The sequence below is a fragment of the Salvelinus alpinus genome, chromosome 6 (genome assembly GCF_045679555.1).
Source record: "Salvelinus alpinus chromosome 6, SLU_Salpinus.1, whole genome shotgun sequence".
Lineage (NCBI taxonomy): Eukaryota > Metazoa > Chordata > Actinopteri > Salmoniformes > Salmonidae > Salvelinus > Salvelinus alpinus.
Genome location: NC_092091.1, coordinates 33,344,123 through 33,368,143, shown reverse-complemented (window position 1 = coordinate 33,368,143; position 24,021 = coordinate 33,344,123). Strand labels below are relative to the sequence as shown.

The following is a 24,021-nucleotide window of genomic DNA, read 5'->3' as shown; positions in this document are numbered from 1 at the left end:
TCCTTACCACTCAGCTGACAGTTCCAGTCCCCCCCAGATACGGAAAACCTGGAGGGGCTCTCTTTGCCCACCCCTCTGTAGTGCCTTGCGGTCGGAGGCCGAGCAGTTGCCATACCAGGCAGTGATGCAACCAGTTAGGATGTTCTCGATGGTGCAGCTGTAGAACCTTTTGAGGATCTCAGGACCCATGCCAAATCTTTTCAGTTAACTGAGGGGCAATAGGTTTTGTTGTGTCCTCTTCACGGCTGTCTTGGTGTGCTTGGACCATGTCAGTTTGTTGGTGATGTGGAGACCAAGGAACTTGAAGCTCTCAACCTGTTCCACTACAGCCCATTCGATGAGAATGTGGGCATGCTCGGTCCTCCTTTTCCTGTAGTCCACAATCATCTCCTTTGTCTTGATCACGTTGAGGGAGAGGTTGCTGTCCTGGCACCACACGGCCAGGTCTCTGACCTCCTCCCTATAGGCTGTCTCATCGTTGTTGGTGATCAGGCCTACCACTGTTTTGTCATCGGCAAACTTAATGATAGTGTTGGTACAGGAGGGGACTGAGCACACACCCCAGAGGGGCCCCCTTGTAGAGGATCAGTGTGGCGGATGTGTTGTTACTTACCCTTACCACCTGGGGACGGCCCATCAGGAAGTCCAGGATCCAGTTGCAGAAGGAGGTGTTTAGTCCCATGGTCCATAGCTTAGTGATGAGCTTTGAGGGCACTATGGTGTTGAACGCAGAGCTGTAGTCAATGAATAGCATTCTCAAATAGGTGTTTCTTTTTGTCAAGGTGGGAAAGGGCAGTGTGGAGTGCAATAGAGATTGCATAATCTGTGGATCTTTTGGGGCGGTATGCAAATTGGAGTGGGTCTAGGTTTTCTGGGATGATGGTCTTGCAAAGCACTTCAAAGCACTTCATGGCTACATACCGGAATGCTACGGGACGGTAGTCATTTAGGCAGGTTATCTTAGTGCTCTTGAGCACAGGAACTATGGTGGTCGGCTTGAAACGTTGCTATTACATACTCAGACAGGGAGAGATTGAAAATGTCAGTGAAGACACTTGCCAGTTGGTCAGCGCATGCTCGGAGTACATGTCCTGGTAATCCGTCTGGTCCTGCAGCCTTGTGAATGTTGACCTGTATAAAGGTCTTACTCACATCGGCTACGGAGAGTGTGATCACACAGTCGTCTGGACCAGCTGATGCTCTCGTGCATGCTTCAGTGTTAATTGCCTCGAAGTGAGCATAGAAGTAATTTAGCTCGTCTGGTAGGCTTGTGTCACTGTGCAGCTCCCGGCTGTGCTTCCCTTTGTAGTCTGTAGTAGTTTACAAGCCCTGCCACATCCGACAAGCGTTGGAGCCGGTGTAGTACGATTCAATCTTAGTCCTGTATTGATGCTTTGCCTGTTTGATGGTTCATCGGAGGTCATAGCGGGATGTCTATTAAGCTTCCGGATTAGTGTCCCGCTCCTTGAAAGCGGCAGCTCTACCCTTTAGCTCAGTGTAGATGTTGCCTGTAATCCACGGTTTCTGGTTGGGGTATGTACATACGATCACAGTGGGGACAAAGTCATCGATGCACTCATTGATGAAGCCAGTGACTGATGTGGTGTACTCCTCAATGCCATCGGAAGAATCTCAGAACATATTCCAGTATGTGCTAGCAAAACAGTCCTGTAGCGTAGCATCTGCTTCATCTGACCACTTTCTTATTGATTGAGTCACTGGTGCTTCCTGCTTTAGTTTTTGTTTGTAAACCGGAATCAGGAGGATAGAATTATGGTCAGAATTGCCAAATGGAGGGCAAGGGAGAGCTTTGTACGCGTCTCTGTGTGTGGAGTAAAGGTGGTCTAGAGTTTTTTTCTCCTCTGGTTGCACATTTAACATGCTGGTAGAAATTAGGTCAAACGGATTTGAGTTTTCCTGCATTAAAGTCCCCGGCCTCTAAGAGTGCCGCCTCTGGGTGAGTGTTTTCCTGTTTACTTATGGCCGTATACAGCTCATTGAGTGTGGTCTTAGTGCCAGCATCGGTTTGTGGTGGTATGTAGACAGCTCTGAAAAATACAGATAAAACTCTCTTGGGAAATAGTGTGGTCTTCAGTTTATCATGAGATACTCTACCTCAGGCGAGCAAAACCTTGAGACTTCCTTAGATTTCATGTACCAGCTGCTGTTTACAAATATATATAGACTGCCACCCCTTGTCTTACCAGAGGCCGCTGTTCTATGCTGCCGAAAAAGCTTAAAACCCGCCAGCTATATGTTATTTATGTCGTCGTTCAGCCACGACTCTGTGAAACATAAGATATTACAGTTTTTAATGTCCCGTTCGTAGGATATACATGATCGTAGTTCGTCTATTTTATTATCGATTGATTGTACGTTGGCTAATAGGACCGATGGTAAAGGTAGATTACCCTCTCAGCGACGGATACTAAAAAGGCACCCGGATCTTCGTCCACGATACCTGTGTCTCTTTCTTCTGCGAATTACGGGGATGAGGGCCTTGTCGGGCGTCCCTTCCCGCCCGACTCGTGTCCTTGGGTTCTGGAAAGCAGCAATGAAATGTATCGTGTAAAGTGTCCTTGGGATTGGGAAATGCCCTCGGACCAAACAGGGAACCTGGCAACAGACCAGCATGCATCTATTCTGCTGTGACTCACTGACCCTTATCTGACTCTACAGCAGCACCACTAACGACATCCCCAGCCTGCTCAGCTAAACACTTATTAACTTCTTACAGCTGAGATCGGCTGAGATCCCGTTAACGGGATCGACTTGACAACAGCCAGTGAAAGTGCAGGGCACCAAATTCAAACAACAGAAATCTCATAATTAAAATTTCTCAAACATACAAGTATTTTACACCATTTTAAAGATAAACTTGTTGTTAATCCCACCACAGTGTCCGATTTCAAAAAGGCTTTACGACGAAAGCACACCATCTGATTATGTTAGGTCAGTACATAGTCACAGAAAAACACAGCCATTTTTCCAGCCAAAGAGAGGAGTCACAAAAAAGCAGAAATAGAGATAAAATGAATCACTAACCATTGATGATCTTCATCAGATGACACTCATAGGACTTCATGTTACACAATACATGTATGTTTTGTTCGATAAAGTTCATATTTATATCCACAAATCTTAGTTTATGTTCAGTAATGTTTTGCCTCCAAAACATCCAGTGATTTTGCAGAGAGCCACATCAATACTCATAATAAACATTGATAAAACATACAAGTGTTATACATGGAACTTTAGATAAACTTCTCCTTAATGCAACCGCATGAGCTCAGCGGGGAATTTGCCTCCGGATGAAAGTGACAAGAGCGACAATGAAAACGATCCAACATCGGATGAAGCAATTCTGAGGCTATTCAACTCCGACACCGAAGGAGGAAGATAGTGACCAATGACTTTCTTGGTAGGCTACTGTTTACTGCTATTTTTTTTATTTTTGTTACAAGCCGTGTTTCGTTAAAGCCTATTTATTTTTGTTACAAGCCGTGTTTCGTTTAAAAGCCTATTTATTTTTGTTACACGCCGTGTTTCGTTTAAAAGCCTATTTATTTTTGTTACAAGCCGTGTTTCGTTAAAGCCTATTTATTTTTGTTACAAGCCGTGTTTCGTTAAAGCCTATTTATTTTTGTTACACGCCGTGTTTCGTTAAAGCCTATTTATTTTTGTTACAAGCCGTGTTTCGTTAAAGCCTATTTATTTTTGTTACAAGCCGTGTTTCGTTTAAAGGCTGTGTAAAGTTCATTTGTTTCAATGTACCGGTAGGCACCTGCGGTTTATAGACATGTGCGGCTTATTTATGTACAAAATACATATTTTTTTTAAATTCAGTGGGTGCGGCTTATATTCAGGTGCGCTTAATAGTCCAGAAATTACGGTAATTGCTGTATCATCAGTATCAGTGGTAAGTAGTAATAGTAGTATTTTATAAAGTAGGAGCTACATTAGAAATGGTCAGTGACGGCAGAATCAGAGATCCCTCTTCTAAAGAACCAGGCTGTATAATGACTGATCCCAAAAATCAACTTACTGCTGGGAGCATATGCAGGTAGTCCAGTGGTTAGAGAGGCGAGCCGGCCACTGGAGGGTTGTACATTTGAATCCCGAGTCTGATGGGAAAAATCTGTTGGGATTATAATTGTTTTGCCTTCGAGCAAGGCACTTACAGTAACCCCCCAACAACAGCTACCCGGGCACCCAGTATGGAGGCCCCACGCACCTCTCCAAAACCTCTGTGTGTGTGTGTGTGTGTGTGTGTGTGTGTGTGTGTGTGTGTGTGTGTGTGTGTGTGTGTGTGTGTGTGTGTGTGTGTGTGTGTGTGTGTGTGTGTGTGTGTGTGTGTGTGTGTGTGTGTGTGTGTGTGTGTGTGTGTGTGTGTGTGTGTGTGTGTGTGTGTGTGTGTGTGTTTTAGAGAGGTTGGGTTAAAAGCGGAAGTCCAATTTCAGTTGTACCTTGTGTGCAATTGACCAATAAAGTAATCTTAATCTTAAAGCCAGCACACTATTGAGTACACAGACAGAAATGGAGAGAGAGCTAGTGAGACTTGGGCAGTGTCCCAATAGTCTAAAGATGCTCATCCACACTAATCTGAAAGCACGGGATAGGTGGTATCAGATGCCCAAAGGCATCCTTACATTATCCATATGATTTTCACCCATATGGATAAGGCAGCTAGGAGAGGAAGTGACATAATACTGTTGGGATCAACCCTTCAACTGCAATCATTCATGTCACAATCTTTCAACTGCAATCATTCATATCACTGCCTGGATAAACATAATGATGGTTAATGAGAAGAGAGATGAGGAGAGGAAGGAAATTAAAATTATTGAGATGCACCCTTAGGCTAGTTAGTCAGTCAATGCAGCTACATCCTTTAGTCTCTGCCAGTGTTGTGAATTGGTGCTGCTCCAATTCCCCACACATCTGAGACACCTTGGGGAGCAGAGCGCTGCTTCTTACCATAAGTTACAGACAGGTGACACAGATGAACTGCATTATACAACGCCAAGCTACATTCATCATGCACATCTTGTACAGAACATTGCCTACACAGCATACTGAGTACCTTACTACAGTCATTAGCTTAGGTGACCACTAGTAGGTAGTCTTGCTCTTTCTAATTTTCAAGCCACTGTCTATTCATTGATATCTCCCTATATTTTATAAACAACATCACTATTCTACATAATCATAATAATTTAAAGAGATTATCTGGTACTTTGTTTACTTTTTAGCCAGTAGTTCTGAAAGTAGCCTTACGAGCCAAAGTGGTTTACGAAAATTGCGTACTACGTCACATATGTGCAGATATGTGCACCACATCATTACTCTCTCTTGCTCTGCTGTGTGTGCATCTTGCTAGCTGTCACTCAAATTTCGAGAGGCTGAACCTCATTGGCTGGAACTCAAATTGCTAGGGGGCTGACCCACATGGGGGGAAATGGCGCTGCACAGCTTCCAGTAAATAATTGCTTTCAAACTAGGGATTTCGTGGCTAATTGAAGTAAAACAGTAATTCTGCTCATAGATTATGCAGGTATGAACTACACATTGACACATTCCACCCAAAGCGGGAGGTTTAAAAATGCTTACTAATCATCAAAGTTCTGGAGCATGTCTTTAACTAGGCAAGTCAGTTAAGAACAAATTCTTATATACAATGACTGCCTACCCTGGACGACGCTGGGCCAATTGTGCGCTGCCCTATCACACCCAGATGTAATACAGCCTGGATTTGAACCAGGAACTGTAGTGACACCTCTTGCACTGAGATACAGTGCCTTTGACCGCTACGCCACTCGGGAGCCCATCTTCTAAAAATGGATGTAGCAACTGCTGATTGCCCCTTTAAACAAGTGTTACTTTTATTTTATTTAACTAGGCAAGTCAGTTAAGAACAAATTCTTATTTACAATGATGGCCTACCAAAAGGCAAAATACCTCCTGTGGGGACGGGATTAAATAATAATAACAACATATAAATATAGGACAAAACACACATCACGACAAGAGACCTAAGACAACAACATAGCAAGGCAACAACACATGACAACAACATGGTAGCAGCACAAAACATGGTACAAACATTAGTGGGCACAGACAACAGCACAAAGGGCAAGAAGGTAGAGACAACAATACATCACGCAAATCAGCCACAACTGTCAGTAAGAGTGTCCATGATTGAGTCTTTGAATGAAGATATTGAGATAAAACTGTCCAGTTTTAGTGTTTGTTGCAGCTCGTTCCAGTCGCTAGCTGCAGCGAACTGAAAATGACGAGCACAGGGATGTGTGTGCTTTGGGGACCTTTAACAGAATGTGACTGGCAGAACGGGTGTTGTATGTGGAGGATGAGGGCTGCAGTCTTTATCTCAGATAGGGTGGAGTGAGGCCTAAGAGGGTTTTATAAATAAGCATCAACCAGTGGGTCTTGCGACGGGTATACAGATATGACCCGTTTACAGAGGAGTATAGAGTGCAGTGATGTGTCCTATAATGAGCATTGGTGGCAAATCTGATGGCCCAATGGTAAAGAACATCTAGCCGCTCAAGAGCACCCTTACCTGCTGATCTATAAAGTATGTCTCCGTAATCTACCATGGGTAGGATGGTCATCTGAATCAGGGTTGGTTTGGCAGCTGGGGTGATAGAGGAAACCAAGTCTAGATTTAACTTTAACACAGTGATATAAGTATGCATACTGTACACCTGCACTGCAATAAGGCATACACTGTATGTAAACACTAGCCTACCATCATGTCACTACATAGTCTTTACGTTGAACAGAAAGAGCAACTATTTTTTCCCCCAGTGCTGCTAGGGTGACACTGGGAAAGTTTGTTTTGCATGGCCCCGTACCCCGCGAAGGCAGAGTTTGTATATTGTAGACTATTCCACTGGTCTTTAAGTGAACTCTCACTCAGGGCACCGGGCCGTGCAAAACAAACTCGCCCTCCTATTATATAGGAATTACTATGTTCCAATGAAAACAGGAGGAATTCCCAGATTCCTCCAATCCCGATCTGCCTGGAGGATCCATGCATGGGGAGAGTGAGGGGCGGCTAGGCTGGTCATGGCATTTTACTAGTGGGAAAAACGGCAGGACCAGGAAAACAACATTTTTGACTGTTAGGGTAATTTTGGTGATTTTACGTCACTGAAAGTAACCTTGGGCTACTTATTTAGGAAGTAAATAGATTTTCTGGAGAGACACGATTGTTATTGTATCAGAACTGAAAGCCAGCCTACTTGCTTGAGCAATAGATACAAAGTTACACCTCCTAGCCCACTGGATAATTGTGTGACACACGGATCTTTGGGACGACTACTCGATGCAATGGACCACTGGATTTAAGGAATTTGGGACGCGTTTTGGGTTTCGGATTAACAATTAGGTTCGTCCCCTTCCGTCTGGTGTCGAAACGGATAGTCGGCAGTCATGCCAGCGAAAACAAAGTACAATCTTGTTGATGATGGCCATGATTTGAGAATTCCAATGCATAACGAGGAAGCATTCCAACATGGGATCAACTTCGAAGCAAAGGTGAGTTATTTTTATATGCTACTGTATTGAGATTATTTGCAAAACTATCTCCCAATCCCTAATTTTCCTCATTAATGGAGTTAATGTAAGTTTTGCTAAAATGTGTTTAGCCTATTGAATATTACGGTGGTATATTGCTGCCACTCAGCAAAATAATATGTTTTGTATCATTATGATATAACATCACGGTATCACGAAATAAATCAATAACGAAAATAACCCATGTTGTTGTTATTATATAATAATATGAGACAGATCTCGTTATTACGAGAAATATAATATTGTAATGATAAATATGTAGTTATTATGAAATAGCCCGGTTGCACGCTATTATTGAAAAATAGCCTATGCCTTAGGCTACTTGGCAAATGTGGCTTCCTCTCATGCACAGGTTGACATTCTGGCTGGTTTGCTTGAGTTGGTCAATTGCATTTTTTCCTCGGTTTGAGGCATTGGGAGATATTAGAGAGATGTCATTGAGGAATAAAGATGGTGTTGTCATTAGTTTACGGACATTGTGGAGTTCTCTAAGGCTCTATAAACGGAAAACAATTTATCGGACTTCCTTGAAATAGCTTTATTCCTTCTTGATCAACCGGGCTGTTATGGGAAGTTACATGGATACCAACTAATGCATCTAAACGGAATATGTGGTAATCCAAAACACAGTCAGGCATTTACTTCATGCTCTAGACCCCCATGAAGTGCACATTTTGGGCAGAAGTCTCTGGGAACGAGTTTAACTGGCTTGCTACTTTACCTTCACAACCAAGAGGACAGTCATCGATTAACATTTTAGGTAACCCAGCTAGCACAGAACGTTCCCTAAAGGGTCTCCTTTGGTTCTTAGAAAAATAACTTTCACAGAACGTTCTGGGAACATTGTGGGAAAGTTATTTTTCTAAGAACCAAAGGAGAACCTTTAGGGAGCGTTGCTATTTTGTTCATTGTTCTGAAAACATTCAAATAACCTCATAAAATAACCTTATTTTTTGGTGAATTCGAACTTTTACACAACATTCCCCTGTGGTTCCCGTTTGGTTGTTGGAAGAAAAAAGTTCTGGGAACGTTCTGGAAACGTTGCATATCTAAGGCCGTATTGGATCAAACTGCTGAAAGAGAAGATAAAGTGTGTGTGGAGGTAAGTGCACATCATTTTGTAAATAGCTAACTAGTTTTTTTATTCCCCCCCAAAAAACATGTTTTGAACTCTCCTTTACAATTTATTTACAATACACCATCGTCACCATAGCAACGGTTGACAGTTAAAGAAATGGCTACCAGCCAGTTTAGCTTGTTTCAAGTACTGCTAATGTTACAATTTTTACAGGTAGAGTCAGAGAAACATACTAAAACTACAACACGTGTTTATATGAACATGTTATGGGGTAGCATAGTTATTTTTTTACCGTTTTGTGTTTGCAGAATAAAAATGTTTGAGTAAATTAGCTAGTTTAGCTAGCATGTTCTCCAGCTGCATTGGCTGCTAGCTAGGTCTGACCATAAAAACATATTTTTTGGGAGAGTGACAAATGAGGTCTGATAACCCTTTTGCTATGTTATAATTTTGTAACTATTTTGAAAAGGATGGCGATAGATTTGATTTGTTGAATGACTAGACTACTTGGCTAGTACCTGACAATGGTATCCAAGTCACATGATCCGTCAAGTAAATAAGGAACTGATTGCAATTAAATAGTAAAGAGTTTTTTTTTTTAATTCAATAGGATTTCCACTGAAATATATTAGTAATTCATTAAATGGGTCACAACTGAATAAAACGTTTAATCAATAGAAATTGATTATTTTAACATCACTTTCTGTTTTACTTTTAGCTTGCTTGGACAGTTTCCCCACCTGCACCATGTGAGTTATCTTCTACAGTATAGCAGAAGGCCACCACAGAGTTGATACAGTGGGGAGATTAATTAATTACTTAAAAATCATACAATGTGATTTTCTGGATTTTTGTTTTAGATTCCATCTCTCACAGTTGAAGTGTACCTATGATAAAAATTACAGACCTCTACATGCTTTGTAAGTAGGAAAACCTGCAAAATCGGCAGTGTGTCAAATACTTGTTCTCCCCACTGTAAGTGCATGAGAAACAATACATTTACTAAGTGATTAATCGGTTTCTGATTCTTTGTCTCATTTGCAGCTCCATGTTGTTCAGAAGTCTACTAGTAAAAGGTGAGCAGGTTTACTTTATTACTACAATGAACACTCACCGGACGGTTTATTAGGTACAGGACCGCGTTCATGAAAATCCATTGTTTCTACAGCTATTAGTCTGCTTATCTAGTCTTTTATCTACCATTTCTCCTTTTTTACAGATGGAGCAATTGTGGGACACCACCACTTGTGAACACCTACTCAACCTCTAAGGTAAATGGCTTACAGTAACTTGATAGCATTGAAGCATTCACATTGAAACAATGGACCTTATTTTGTTGCAAATCCCAAATGGACCCCCATACCCTATGCACTTGTGGAGATCTGAGATGATTTGATGGGTTTAAACAATATGATTAAACCTAGCCTATCAGAGGGTTAATTGGAATAATGACAAATTTGCTCACATAAGTCAAATCCTCTCAGATCTCCTAAAGTGCATAAGGAGTAGGGTCTAGGGCAGGGCTATTCAACTCTTACCCTACGAGGGTTGGAGCCTGCTGGTTTTCTGCTCTACCTGATAACTAATTGTACACACCTTGTTTCCCAGGTCTAAATCAGTCCCTGATTAGAGGAAAACATTTTTTTTATGTAATGGAACTGGCTTCGAGGTTCAGAGTTGAGTTTGAGGGGTCTAGGGGGTGATTTAGGATTGGGCCATACTTTTGGAATCAGAACTTTCAACTGAAGTGTGATACATTAGACGTCTGTTATGGTTAACATGTGATTCAGTTTGCTAATGGACCAAAAAAGGTAACCCCCAAAAAGTTAAACTGTGAACGACCCGACAAGACATGGAAAATGCAACGGCCAGAATTCTGGAGACCACAGGTAAATGTAATATGTTTAAGACTGATAGTAGGAAATCTGGATTCAGTATGACAATCTAATAGGGAATCTCCAGTATGGGACTTGGGGTTTGGCCTATCAAGTGACTATTGTAGAATTATTTGTAACCAGATTATACAGTGAGGGAAAAAAGTATTTGATCCCCTGCTGATTTTGTACATTTGCCCACTGACAAAGAAATAATCAGTCTATAATTTTAATGGTAGGTTAATTTGAACAGTGAGAGACAGAATAACAACAAAAAAATCCAGAAAAACAGAAATTTGTGTGTTGCCATTGCATTGATTGTATGGAACGTACAGTCGTGGCCAAAAGTTTTGAGAATGATACAAATATAAATTTTCACAAAGTTTGCTGCTTCAGTGTCTTTACTTATTTTTGTCAGATGTTAATATGGAATACTGAAGTATAATTACAAGCATTTCATAAGTGTCAAAGGATTTTATTGACAATTACATGAAGTTGATGCAAAGAGTCAATATTTGCAGTGTTGACCCTTCTTTTTCAAGACTTCTGCAATCCGCCCTGGCATGCTGTCAATTCACTTCTGGGCCACATCCTGACTGACGGCAGCCCATTCTTGCATAATCAATGATTGGAGTTTGTCAGAATTTGTGTGGTTTTGTTTGTCTACCCGCCTCTTGAGGATTGACCACAAGTTCTCAATGGGATTAAGGTCTGGGTAGTGTCCTGGCCTTGGACCCAAAATATAAATGTTTTTTTCCCCAAGCCACTTAGTTATCACTTTTGCCTTATGGCAAGGTGCTCCATCATGCTGGAAAATGCATTGTTAGTCACCAAACTGTTCCTGGATGGTTGGGAGAAGTTGCTCTCGGAGGATGTGTTGGTACCAATCTTTATTCATGGCTGTGTTCTTAGGCAAAATTGTGAGTGAGCCCACTCCCTTGGCTGAGAAGCAACCCCACACGTGAATGGTCTCAGGATGCTTTACTGTTGGCATGACACAGGACTGATGGTAGCGCTCACCTTGTCTTCTCCGGACAAGCTTTTTTCTGGATGCCCCAAACAATCGGAAAGGGGATTCATCAGAGAAAATGACTTTACCCCAGTCCTCAGGAGTCCAATCCCTGTACCTTTTGCAGAATATCAGTCTATCCCTGATGTTTTTACTGGAGAGAAGTGGCTTCTTTGCTGCCCTTCTTGACACCAGGCCATCTTCCAAAAGTCTTCGCCTCACTGTGCGTGCAGATGCACTCATACCTGCCTGCTGCCATTCCCGAGCAAGCTCTGTACTGGTGGTGCCCTGATCCCGCAGCCCTGAAGCCTTCTACACAACAATTGAACCGCTCTCCTTGAAGTTCTTGATGATCCGATAAATGGTTGATTCAGGTGGAATCTTACTGGCAGCATTATCCTTGCCTGACGGCACGTGTTTCCTTGCAGGTAACCATGGTTGACAGAGGAAGAACAATGATTCAAAATACCACACTCCTTTTGAAGCTTCCAGTCTGTTATTCAAACTCAATCAGCATGACATAGTGATCTCCAGCCTTGTCCTCATCAACACTCACACCTGTGTTAACGAGAGAATCGCTGACATGATGTCAGCTGGTTCTTTTGTGGCAGGGCTGAAATGCAGTGAAAATGTTTTTGGGGGATTCAGTTCATTTGCATGGCAAAGAGGGACTTTGCAATTAATTGCAATTCATCTGATCACTCTTCATAACATTCTGGAGTATATGCAAATTGCCATCATACAAACTGAGGCAGCAGACTTTGTGAAAATTTATATTTGTGTCATTCTCAAAACTTATGGCCACGACTGTACAGGTGCTTCGGTCAAAATGGCGAAGAGGCAAAGCAGAAAAATGAGACAGTGTTAAAGTAATCACAATTGTAGTTTCTTGATCTACAGTATACTGAATCACACCTGTTTTGTTCAATTGTTGTGTGGTCATTGAAAAAACAATACATATTTGATTATCACTTTTATTTAAATGTATAATAAATATTTATAAAACTGATTTTTTAACATTCAGTTCGCACAATGACGATGTCTGCAGCACCAGAGGTACACAATAGTGATGCTAAATTAGGAACTTTCAAAAGAAACTTGAAAATACAGTCCAATACCTCTAACTAATAACATGTCTTATTTTGTTTTACAGCTGTCTCTCCGCTTTCTAATGATGGTAAAAAGCTCAACTTACAACTATTTCAAAACACATATTTGATTTTCACTTTTATTTAAATATAAGTTGTACCCAGGGCCTAAAATGAACACCCACCAAATATGGGTAGATTTTGGCATTGGCGGGTAAGATGTCTATTTCATCAGTCACGTTGGCGGGTGGTCAGGGCTCCACATTGCAAGCATTTCACTCTCATTTGTGAATAAAAAGTAAAGTATGATCACATTTAAAAATATTTTGGCTGCTAGATTTTTAAACATACCTGCCACAGTGGCTGGTAGACCAACAAGTACATTTTAGGCCCTGGTTGTACCCATCTTTGTGGTGCTAAGTTAGGAACTTTCAAATGAAGTGTAGCATACATTAGACATCTGTTATTGTTAACATGTGATTAATTCTGTCTCAGAAGTTTCTCCACCAAGCTCACCTGGAATATTGTCCCCCAGCAGAGGATGTTAGGGGGATATTGTTGTTTTCTAAGCACAGAAAAATATTTAAATGAACTTAAATATTAATTGTACCCTTGTACTTGACTTAACTATTGCAGGATTCCAAATGATCGTGCTGATGAAGCTGGAAACAATTATCGAGAACCAGTTGGAACTCCTAGCAATTCTGCCAGACGAAGTCCTGCCTAGACCTTGAACGACCAAGGAGGATTTGGAGGACCTCTGCAAGAGTCTGGAGGAGGCCACCACATAACGGAAAGAGATGGTATGAGCCTTAATCTTTGAAAATGTTCCTAATGTTCCTAAAACTTCCAACAACAATCTGTTGTAAATCACAGTATTCAAGATGATGGGATTACTTCTGTTCCCTAGGGGGAAGGGACCTCAACACCATGGTGCGCAAGGTACTCTGCAAAATTGCTACCAATTATGTTTTCAAACACTACAGTTTGAGAGGGAGGACCTGGGCCTAGATTCACAAAACCTTCTTAAGAAGAATTGTATTCTTATTTGCCATTTTTTCCTTAACTATAGACTTAAGAAAGTTAAGCAAAGTTGCTATTCCTCAAAGGTTCTTGGAAATGTTCTTGCGCTATTTCTTATGTTTCTCCCTAAGCAAAACGTTAAGAGGAAATTGATTCTTGAAAATAAAGTTAATGGATTTGTTCTGAATTCCAAGATAGCTAAACCCTTGTCCTAAACTCTGGGCAGTTAGAGAATAAGCTCATGAAAGTATTTGAACATGTTTCATTCACTCAAACTTCATCTGAAAGTTTCAGTATTGATTATTTTAAACCCAAGAACATGTTTTAGAACAGTAATCTCAGTACGAAATATGCTAACATGAAATATAGATAGCTAGCTAAATTGGTTATCTAGCAACAAACATCTTAAGAAGATTAATAAGATATTAAAAAAATTCTTAAGAAAATTATAAGATCTTAAGATATTGTTGAGGAATTGCACTTACGAACTATCTTAAAATTAATTTATTATTTTCTTACATTTTTAAACTTTTGCGTAAGAAGTGTTTTTTGTGAATCTGAGCCCAGGTGATTTGCAGGTTAATAGCCAGGAGGTTCAATACTAACCTACACTGAGTGTACAGAACTTTAAGAACACCTAATATTGAGTTTCACCCCCTCTATTCGTCGCGACAAGGACTCTACAAGGTGTAAAAAGCGTTCCACACGGATGCTGGCCCATGTTGACTCCAATGCTTCCCACAGTTGTGTCAAGTTGGCTGGATATCCTTTGGGTGGTGGACTATTTTTGATACACACGGGAAACTGTTGAGCATAAAAACCCCAGCATCATTTCAGTTCTTGACACAAACCGGTGCACCTGGTACCTACTACCATACCCTGTTCAAAGACACTGAAATATTTTGTCTTGCCCATTCACCCTATGAATGGCACACATACACAATCCATGTCTCAAGGCTCCTCCCCTTCATCTAGACTGATTTGAAGTGGATTTAACAAGTGACATCAATAAGAGACCATAGCTTTCTCCGGGATTCACCTGGTCAGTCTATGTCATGGAAAGAGCAGGTGTTCATAATTTTCTATACACTCGGTGTACAGTTGAAGTCGGAAGTTTACATACCCTTAGGTTGGAGTCATTAAAACTCGTTTTTCAACCACTTCACAAATTTCTTGTTAACACACTATAGTTTTGCCAAGTCGGTTAGGACATCTACTTTGTGCATGACACAAGTTATTTCTCCAACAATTGTTTACAGGCAGATTATTTCACTTATAATTCACTGTATCACAATTCCAGTGGGTCAGGAGTTTACATAAACTAAGTTGACTGTGCCTTTAAACATCTTGGAAAATTACAGAAAATGATGGAAGGAGATGCGTTCTGTCTCCTAGAGATGAACGTACTTTGGTACGAAAAGTGCAAATCAATTCCAGAACAACAGCAAAGGACCTTGTGAAGATACTGGAGGAAATAGGTACAAAAGTATCTATATCCACAGTAAAACGAGTCATATATCGACATAACCTGAAAGGCCGCTCAGCAACAAAGAAGACACTGCTCCAAAACCGGCATAAAAAAGCCAGACTACGGTTTGCAACTGCACATTCGGACAAAGATTGTACTTTTGGGAGAAATGTCCTCTGGTCTGATGAAACAAAAATAGAACTGTTTGGCCATCATGACCATTGTTATGTTTGGAGGAAAAAGAGAGAGGCTTGCAAGCCGAAGAACACCATCGCAACCGTGAAGCGCGGGGGTGGCAGCATCATGTTGTGGGGGTGCTTTGCTGCAGGAGGGACTGGTGCACTTCACAAAATAGATGGCTTCATGAGGATGGAAAATTATGTGGATATATTGAAGCAACATCTCAAGACATCAGTCAGGAAGTTAAAGCTTGGTCGCAAATGGCTCTTCCAAATGGACAATGACCCCAAGCATACTTCCAAAGTTGTGGCAAAATGGCTTAAGGACAACAAAGTCAAGGTATTGGAGTGGCCATCACAAAGCCCTGACCTCAATCCTATAGAACATTTTAGGGCAGAAATGAAAAAGCGTGTGCAAGCAAGGAGGCCTACAAACCTGACTCAGTTACACCAGCTCTGTCAGGAGGAATGGGCCAAAATTCACCAACTTATTGTGCGAAGCTTGTGGAAGGCTACCCGAAACGTTTGACCCAAGTTAAACAATTTAAAGGTAATGCTACCAAATACTAACTGAGTGTATGTAAACTTCTGACTCACTCGGAATGTGATGAAAGAAATAAAAGCTGAAATAAATCTGTTCTCTCTCTACTATTATTCTGGCATTTCACATTCTTAAAATAAAGTGGTGATCCTAACTGACCTAAGACAAGGAATTTTTACTCTGACTAAATGTCAGGAATTGTGAAAAACTGAGTTTAAAATGTATTTGGCTAAGGTGTACAGCGGGGCAAAAAAGTATTTAGTCAGCCACCAATTGTGCAAGTTCTCCCACTTAAAAAGATGAGGGAGGCCTGTAGTTTTCATCATAGGTACACTTCAACTATGACAGACAAAATGAGAAAAAAAAATCCAGAAAATCACATTGTAGCATTTTTTATGAATTTATTTGCAAATTATGGTGGAAAATAAGTATTTGGTCAATAACAAAAGTTTATCTCAATACTTTGTTATATATCCTTTGTTGGCAATGACAGAGGTCAAACGTTTTCTGTAAGTCTTCACAAGGGTTTCACACACTGTTGCTGGTATTTTGGCCCATTCCTCCATGCAGATCTCCTCTAGAGCAGTGATGTTTTGGGGCTGTTGCTGGGCAACACAGACTTTCAACTCCCTCCAAAGATTTTCTATGGGGTTGAGATCTGGAGACTGGCTAGGCCACTCCAGGACCTTGAAATGCTTCTTACGAAGCCACTCCTTCGTTGCCCGGGCGGTGTGTTTGGGATCATTGTCATGCTGAAAGACCCAGCCACGTTTCATCTTCAATGCCCTTGCTGATGGAAGGAGGTTTTCACTCAAAATCTCACGATACATGGCCCCATTCATTCTGTCCTTTACACGGATCAGTCGTCCTGGTCCCTTTGCAGAAAAACAGCCCCAAAGCATGATGTTTCCACCCCCATGCTTCACAGTAGGTATGGTGTTCTTTGGATGCAACTCAGCATTCTTTGTACTCCAAACACAACGAGTTGAGTTTTTACCATAAAGTTCTATTTTGGTTTCATCTGACCATATGACATTCTCCCAATCTTCTTCTGGATCATCCAAATGCTCTCTAGCAAACTTCAGACGGGCCTGGACATGTACTGGCTTAAGCAGGGGGACACGTCTGGCACTGCAGGATTTGAGTCCCTGGCGGCGTAGTGTGTTACTGATGGTAGGCTTTGTTACTTTGGTCCCAGCTCTCTGCAGGTCATTCACTAGGTTCCCCCGTGTGGTTCTGGGATTTTTGCTCACCGTTCTTGTGATCATTTTGACCCCACGGGGTGAGATCTTGCGTGGAGCCCCAGATTGAGGGAGATTATCAGTGGTCTTGTATGTCTTCCATTTCCTAATAATTGCTCCCACAGTTGATTTCTTCAAACCAAGCTGCTTACCTATTGCAGATTCAGTCTTCCCAGCCTGGTGCAGGTCTACAATTTTGTTTCTGGTGTCCTTTGACAGCTCTTTGGTCTTGGCCATAGTGGAGTTTGGAGTGTGACTGTTTGAGGTTGTGGACAGGTGTATTTTATATTGATAACAAGTTCAAACAGGTGCCATTAATACAGGTAACGAGTGGAGGACAGAGGAGCCTCTTAAAGAAGAAGTTACAGGTCTGTGAGAGCCAGAAATCTTGCTTGTTTGTAGGTGACCAAATACTTATTTTCCACCATAATTTGCAAATAAATTCATAAAAAATCCTACAATGTGATTTTCTGGATTTTTTTTCTCATTTTGTCTGTCATAGTTGAAGTGTACCTATGATGAAAATTACAGGCCTCTCTCATCTTTTTAAGTGGGAGAACTTGCACAATTGGTGGCTGACTAAATACTTTTTTGCCCCACTGTATGTAAACTTCCGACTTCAACTGTATATATATAAAAAATAAAAAAAACTCTGGATTTTTTTACTCATATTTAACCCCTTTTTACACCTTTTTTTCAACCCTTACTGGTTACCTTCAGACCAGTCCCGTTACACTTGTGGGGGTCGTAGAGCAAAACGGAGAACACAATCGTGTTCGTGAGAATCTCCCCTTTCGACAATTTGTTTGTTAGATTTGTTTTGTTATGTAACTTAGATTGACGCAAATCGACTCTAGGTGGTTATTCTGCTGGTCTAGCAAATGGTTTAACTTGTTCAGATAAAAATGAAAGGACCAGCACTCACTTGATATGATTTCCAGTTAAAGCGTTGTTTATTTTCTTAATTTTATAGTAGCAAAATGTCTTAATACACTACATGGACATATTTCAGCTTGCGCCTTCCTCAGTGCATGTGTCCAGTTCTTAAACTTGCTTCCTGGCCCCAACATGACCAGATGTTTGATGGTTAGCAAGTGCTATTGGTTTGGTTGAGTAGCAGGCAGCAAGGTTCCTATGAGCAGCCCTCTTCCTGTAGGAAGGTGATCTTCTCCTTGTGCATTTCCTTTATTTTCTACACTGCTACACTGAGTGACCATCTTCATAGATCAAACTAGATACATGGGGTGTATTTTCAGTTAGCGTTAGGCAAGTTTGACTTATGGGGTCTTAACATGCTGACTAGACCGGCACGCACACGCGTGTGTCCGCCATCGCGCGTATGTTGATTTTGGCCATCCACACCAGGCATGATCAGGACACGTACGTTGAAATATTAAAATTAACTCTTAATCAACTATATTAATTTGTGGACAGGTCGTAGCATTCATGGACTTTTAGCTAGCTAGCTTGCTGTTGCTAGCAAATTTCTCCTTGGATATAAACATTGGGTTGTTATTTTACCTGAAATGCACAAGGTCCTTTTTTCTGGATCTTTGTAGAATGTTCTCTACTCTGTCAATTAATCCACAGAAAAAAGGAGAAATCTAGTCAGTTTCTAGTAATCTCTCCTCCATCAGTCTTCTTCTTCTGTGGACGCTCCTAAAAACCAATGAGGAGATGGGAGAGGCAGGACTTGCAGCGCATCAAGCGTAAAAAATAAAATCAAGTTCTATTTTAGCGCCTGGCTACGCGGACGCTCGTGTGCAGTTTGGGTGAAATTATTGGATAACATGTATGTGTACATTTATTTTGCAACATGCAAGAGTTGCCATCCCTGTCTTAGTCATTGTGAGTGCAGAGACTTTTGATGATGCAGGATAAAGGCTCCCCTCCTTGATCCTTTGATTGCAGAATTTGATGCACTGCCATTACAACCACTTTCACTGCTACACAGAAAGTAATCATCCTCAGTGCGCTTTCTGCGCTGTGCAGTTTTTTTTAATCCTGAACACAAACTGGCAAATGGCTCTTACGAAGTACAATAGGGCTGTCCCCGACAAAATAAATTATTGGTCGACAAAAAGTCATCTGTTTGATTGGTCGAAACTTTTAAACATGTATTTTTACATATACAGTATAGACACACCCTGTGTGTTTTTAATAACATCAACTATATGCATTGAGCTTGTCTGATGCTTACGGTTTGATGAAATAAGACAAATGCCTCAAGAGAGCACCAGAGATCTAGATAACCAGAAGAGAAAAAACCTTAACCTGACCCAACTATTCTCCTCCTGCTGTTCAGCCAGACCCAAGTTAATAGTTGATACAATGTTTCATTGCTACAGGCCATGTGTATCCAATGTGATTTTATAGGATATTTGTTTTTTATCAGGATATGCTCTACCTGCAAGCTGCAATGTTTTTATTTGTTGGCTTTATGTAGGCATTTTTTTTACATAGTTGGCAATATAAGTTATTTTTTAGGTTTGTATCATTTTCATTTAGATTTGTATAGAATTTGGATTAACCACATTACAATGACTGAGATATGAAGATAAATTTAAAATGAAACTGTTTCATGAAACAGTCATTAGCGGTGGTGCATTAAGCCAATCACAAATACTATCAGATCCCCAAATGGGCACATTTATATGCCTACATTTGCGCGCAGGCCAGGTAGCCTATAGGCCTACTTCTATGCCTGCGCGTCCTTACTCAAAATTGACAGGAGCGCTCCAAACAAAAGACAATGACTAAATTGTCAAAACTCGTTTCTCACAAGTGTAGCATAGGTTGTGCACTCTGCAAACAATGTGTCCACTCCGATAATGAGAACGTGAAGACTGGAATAATAATATTGAATGCTCTAAAATAAATTACCATAATCAAAGTAACAAACATTGTAGATTAGAATTTATAGGAATTAACAGTAAATGTACTACTGGTGATATGTGTAATGGGGAATTGATATACACTAACAATCAAACGCAAAAAAATCACACAATGAAGTTATGAAACAATGAATGTGCACAAATTGGCGGGCGAGAGCGCATTCTAGACAAAGAAGTGCATTGTGCATCTGGTTGCATGGTCAATCTGTCGTCTGCATTGGCGATGTAGCATTTACGGTGATATGGCCTCAGCAGAAGTCAGGGCATTCATACTTATTGTACTTCGCAGAGCCTAGTGGTTAGAGCATTGGGTCAGTAACCAAAAGGTTGCTGGATCGAATCCCCGAACTGACAAGGTACAAATCTGTCGTTCTGCCCCTGAGCAAGTCTGATGTGGATGTCGATTATGGCAGCCCCCCGCACCCCTCTGATTCAGAGGTTAAATGTGGAAAATGCATTCAGTTGTACTATTGACTAGGTATCCCCCTTTCCCTGTTGTCAAGGAAGAGAGTTTGTGTTAATACAGGATGTACCATCCCCACCAACCGTCAACAAATCATGTCAATGCGGAGCTATACAGAGCCCTCCGCATTGTTAAAACATTTGGGTGGCGCATGGCAATAAGCTCGATTTGGCCTCTGCATGCCTCTGGAGGCGCTGCAATTGCATCACACCCTCCATATGGAGCCATGTTTTTGGATCAAGCATAAATTGGCTTTTAGTCTAGGCCTCCGCAATGGATTCGTTCACTGAGATGGGCGCAAATATATATATGTATATAAAATTTGTTACTGCTCAACTAAAACAATCTCGGTAGACTAACAGCCTAATGACCAAACAATCGACCAGTCGACTAATTGGGATCAGCCCTAAAGTACACCAACAGTCAGTGACAATAATTTGGCCCAAGTGGTGACCGTCTTTCCCGGTAAGAGTTCTGCTGAGGTCCTGCTCCCAGTCTGCTTGCTTTCTGACCAATACAGCATTCTTTCTCTCATCACCTTTGTGTGTATGTGACATGATTTGTGTTATGTCCCGATTCTCTACCTCGGGCTCAGCTCGAGGCCCAAATTAGAAATGAACTGTCCTCCAACAACCAAAATTAGGAAGAAATAGTATTATATGTGATTAGAAATGTATTAACTTGTGACCCACCTTTGACATAACCAGGTCACACTTTGGGTCCCGAAACCCTGCTATTTATTTTTACTTAAGATAAAATACCAATGAACTTCCAAAGCACAATGCTGAACTTTTGGGAAGGACACAATATCCTTTAGAACCCCTATAATAGTATATAACTAATTAAGAACTCTTTGTTTTACAGGTTGCAGAGAGGGTTGAAGAGGAGGTTGTGGAGGAGTGAGCCCTTGACTCCCCTGTACCATAGACGGTGGTCAGACAAGACAATTGTGTAATCCGTGTGTGTGTGCCAATCAGATTGCAGATGTCTGAATTGTTAGCAAAAATTATAAATGTGTTAACTGTTAATATATTTTATTTTGTAAGATTTTATTACTTTTTTTCAAACAATACAAAACATGCACATACCAACGACAGCATACAGACGCACACAAACATCAATGACATAACACCTGGCCAGACCCACCTGCTCACACCCCATCCATCTCCAGCGCCCGCATCACTCTCCGCCACATGGCCTCAAACTGTACCATTTTGTTTTACTCTGTCACCAACGCATTTTCCACATTTTAGATAATATAGTATTTGACTCTTCCATTGTGTTAGTGATGGAGGATTGGTTGATTTCCAGTTAAGTGTGCATTTTTTTCAAGATGATTGATGAAAGGTATCATTCAACCCATCGGGTATCTCACTGCTCACTCATATGCCATGTCTTGAAATATGCAGACAGATGGATTAAACTTACATTTACATTGTGATACTTCTGACAGACAACTTTCTAACTCTGCCCATAACTTTTGGACTTCATAGCATCCGCAGAAGGCATGGATTATTGTTAGTTTTACGCTTAAGACATGACTCCGACGTTGTGCTGTAGTATGCGATTTTTCTCTTTGTATAATACATTCTATACATTAGTTTATACTGGATTAAGTGTACATTTTTGTTATTGGTGTCCCTATACCGGGAGGTTGAGATAATGTATGCTAATGTAATTAGCATGACATTGTAAGTAACAGCAAACTTTCCAGGACATAGACATGTCTTATATGGGCAGAAAGCGTAAATTCTTGTTAATCTAACTGCGCTGTCCAATTTACAGTAGCTATTACAGTGAAAAAATACCATGCTATTGTTTGAGGAGAGTGCACAACAACAACAACAAAACATTTATCACAGAACTGGTTTGATACATTCCCCTCTGAAGGTAAATAGTGTACTTACATTCAGTAGTCTTGCTCTGATTTGTCATCCTGAGGGTCACAGAGATAAAATGTAGCATAGCTTTGTTTGATAAAATCCATTTTTATATTCAAATGTAGGAACTGGGTTCTACAGTTTGAACCCCTGCTGTCTCTGGCTCCACACCCACCCCGCCTGGCCAACTAGATGTGTGAAAGTTAGTGTATAAGCTAATGATCCATCATGTATGACATTCCTGGGAGTGTATAAACTTTAGATTTTGCATTATCATATCATTTTTGTATGTTCTCTATAGTTATGTATTCGAAAATGTATCAATTGACAAATTCGGCACATTTAGGCATACTTGCAATGCTTCACTGGATCAATCTGAAACTTTGCAAACACACTGCTGTGTGTATAGAAAACACATGTTTTTTTGTTTGTATTATCTTACCAGATCTAATGTGTTATTCTCCTACATTAATTTCACATTTCCACAAACTTCAAAGTGTTTCCTTTCAAATGGTATTAAGAATATGCACAGTCCCCAAGAACAAATTCAAGAAAGCGTACAGTATTATATAGAGCCCTTATTGCATGGAACTTCCTTCCATCTCATATTTCTCAAATAAACAGCAAACCTGGATTCAAAAAGCAGAGAAAGCAACACCTCACGGCACAACGCCTCTCCTCTATTTGACCTAAATAGTTTGTGTGTATGCATTGATAGGCTACCTGTGCCTTTATGTAGTTCTGTCCTTGTGCTGTTCTTGTCTATTGATGTTCTGTATTATGTCATTCTGTATTATGTTTTGTGTGGACCCCAGGAAGAGTAGCTGCTGCTTTTGCAAAAAATACCAAAAAATGCCAAATATCCTTGCTTCAGGTCCTGAGCTACAGGCAGTTAGATTTGGGTATGTCATTTTAGGCAAAAATGTAAAAAGGGTCCGATCCTTCGTTAGTGATGTTCCAACATTCCCTCCATCATGTGCCAATATCACTTATTTTTAAGTCTTGGAGAGCTTAAAACTTGTATTTGCCCATATAAAGTCAGTTATGACTGAGAATACTGTACTTAAAACAAAATGTCTTCAGTGGGGTAATTGGTATTACTGAGAATAAATATAAGAACTAATTGTTCAGATTTAATTGTGCCAGCCTGTGTGTGTGCTAATCTGATTGCAGATTTCTCCGAACCCATTTATAAAACAAATTGATGACAGAAATTATAATTGTGTTAATTGTTCACATTTAATTGTGTTTCCAATTTTGTAACCTTCAGAGAACGTTCCCAACTGTGTAACCTTCAGAGAACGTTCCCCGCTACCTTCATACAACCAAAAGAGAACGTTCAAAGAGCATTAAGAAAACTGTCCATTTCAACCTTTGGGGAACATTGGTGCAACATTAATGGAACGCACAACCTTCAGGGAACATTCCCAGAACCAACATTTGTTATCTGGGAAGTGTCCTTTTTGTCTTGTAATTTCACATTTGGAAGGTGCATTGAAACAATTAGCTAGCATGTGAATTTATAATTTCTAGAACAGCCAGCTAGCTAACAAGCTAAATGAATAATGCACTGAAATTAGCTACTCTCGAGGGGATCACTATGGTAGCTAGCTATGGCTATTCTCAAGAACAAGCAAGCCACTGTCTGAGAAGCATGGCTGACTGATTGAGCATTCTACTCAAT

At 40.7% G+C, this 24,021-nt stretch overlaps 1 protein-coding gene and 1 long non-coding RNA gene across 2 annotated transcripts in view; both read left to right on the top strand.

Annotated features, from left to right (window-relative positions):
* Positions 1–7,005: 7,005 nt before the first annotated feature.
* Positions 7,006–24,021, top strand: part of LOC139578595 (carboxyl-terminal PDZ ligand of neuronal nitric oxide synthase protein-like) — a 240,252-nt gene continuing 223,236 nt past the window's right edge. Inside the window, exon 1 of the mRNA XM_071406421.1 lies at positions 7,006–7,560. Within this exon, the coding sequence (XP_071262522.1) occupies positions 7,456–7,560 (105 nt within the window). The 5' untranslated portion in view covers positions 7,006–7,455. The remainder of the gene's footprint in view (positions 7,561–24,021) is intronic.
* On the top strand, positions 7,567–23,479 carry LOC139578596 (uncharacterized). Its single transcript, XR_011675573.1, has 6 exons — positions 7,567–9,753; positions 9,897–9,948; positions 10,286–10,566; positions 12,714–12,737; positions 13,285–13,451; positions 21,322–23,479. It is a non-coding gene; the product is annotated as an uncharacterized lncRNA (long non-coding RNA).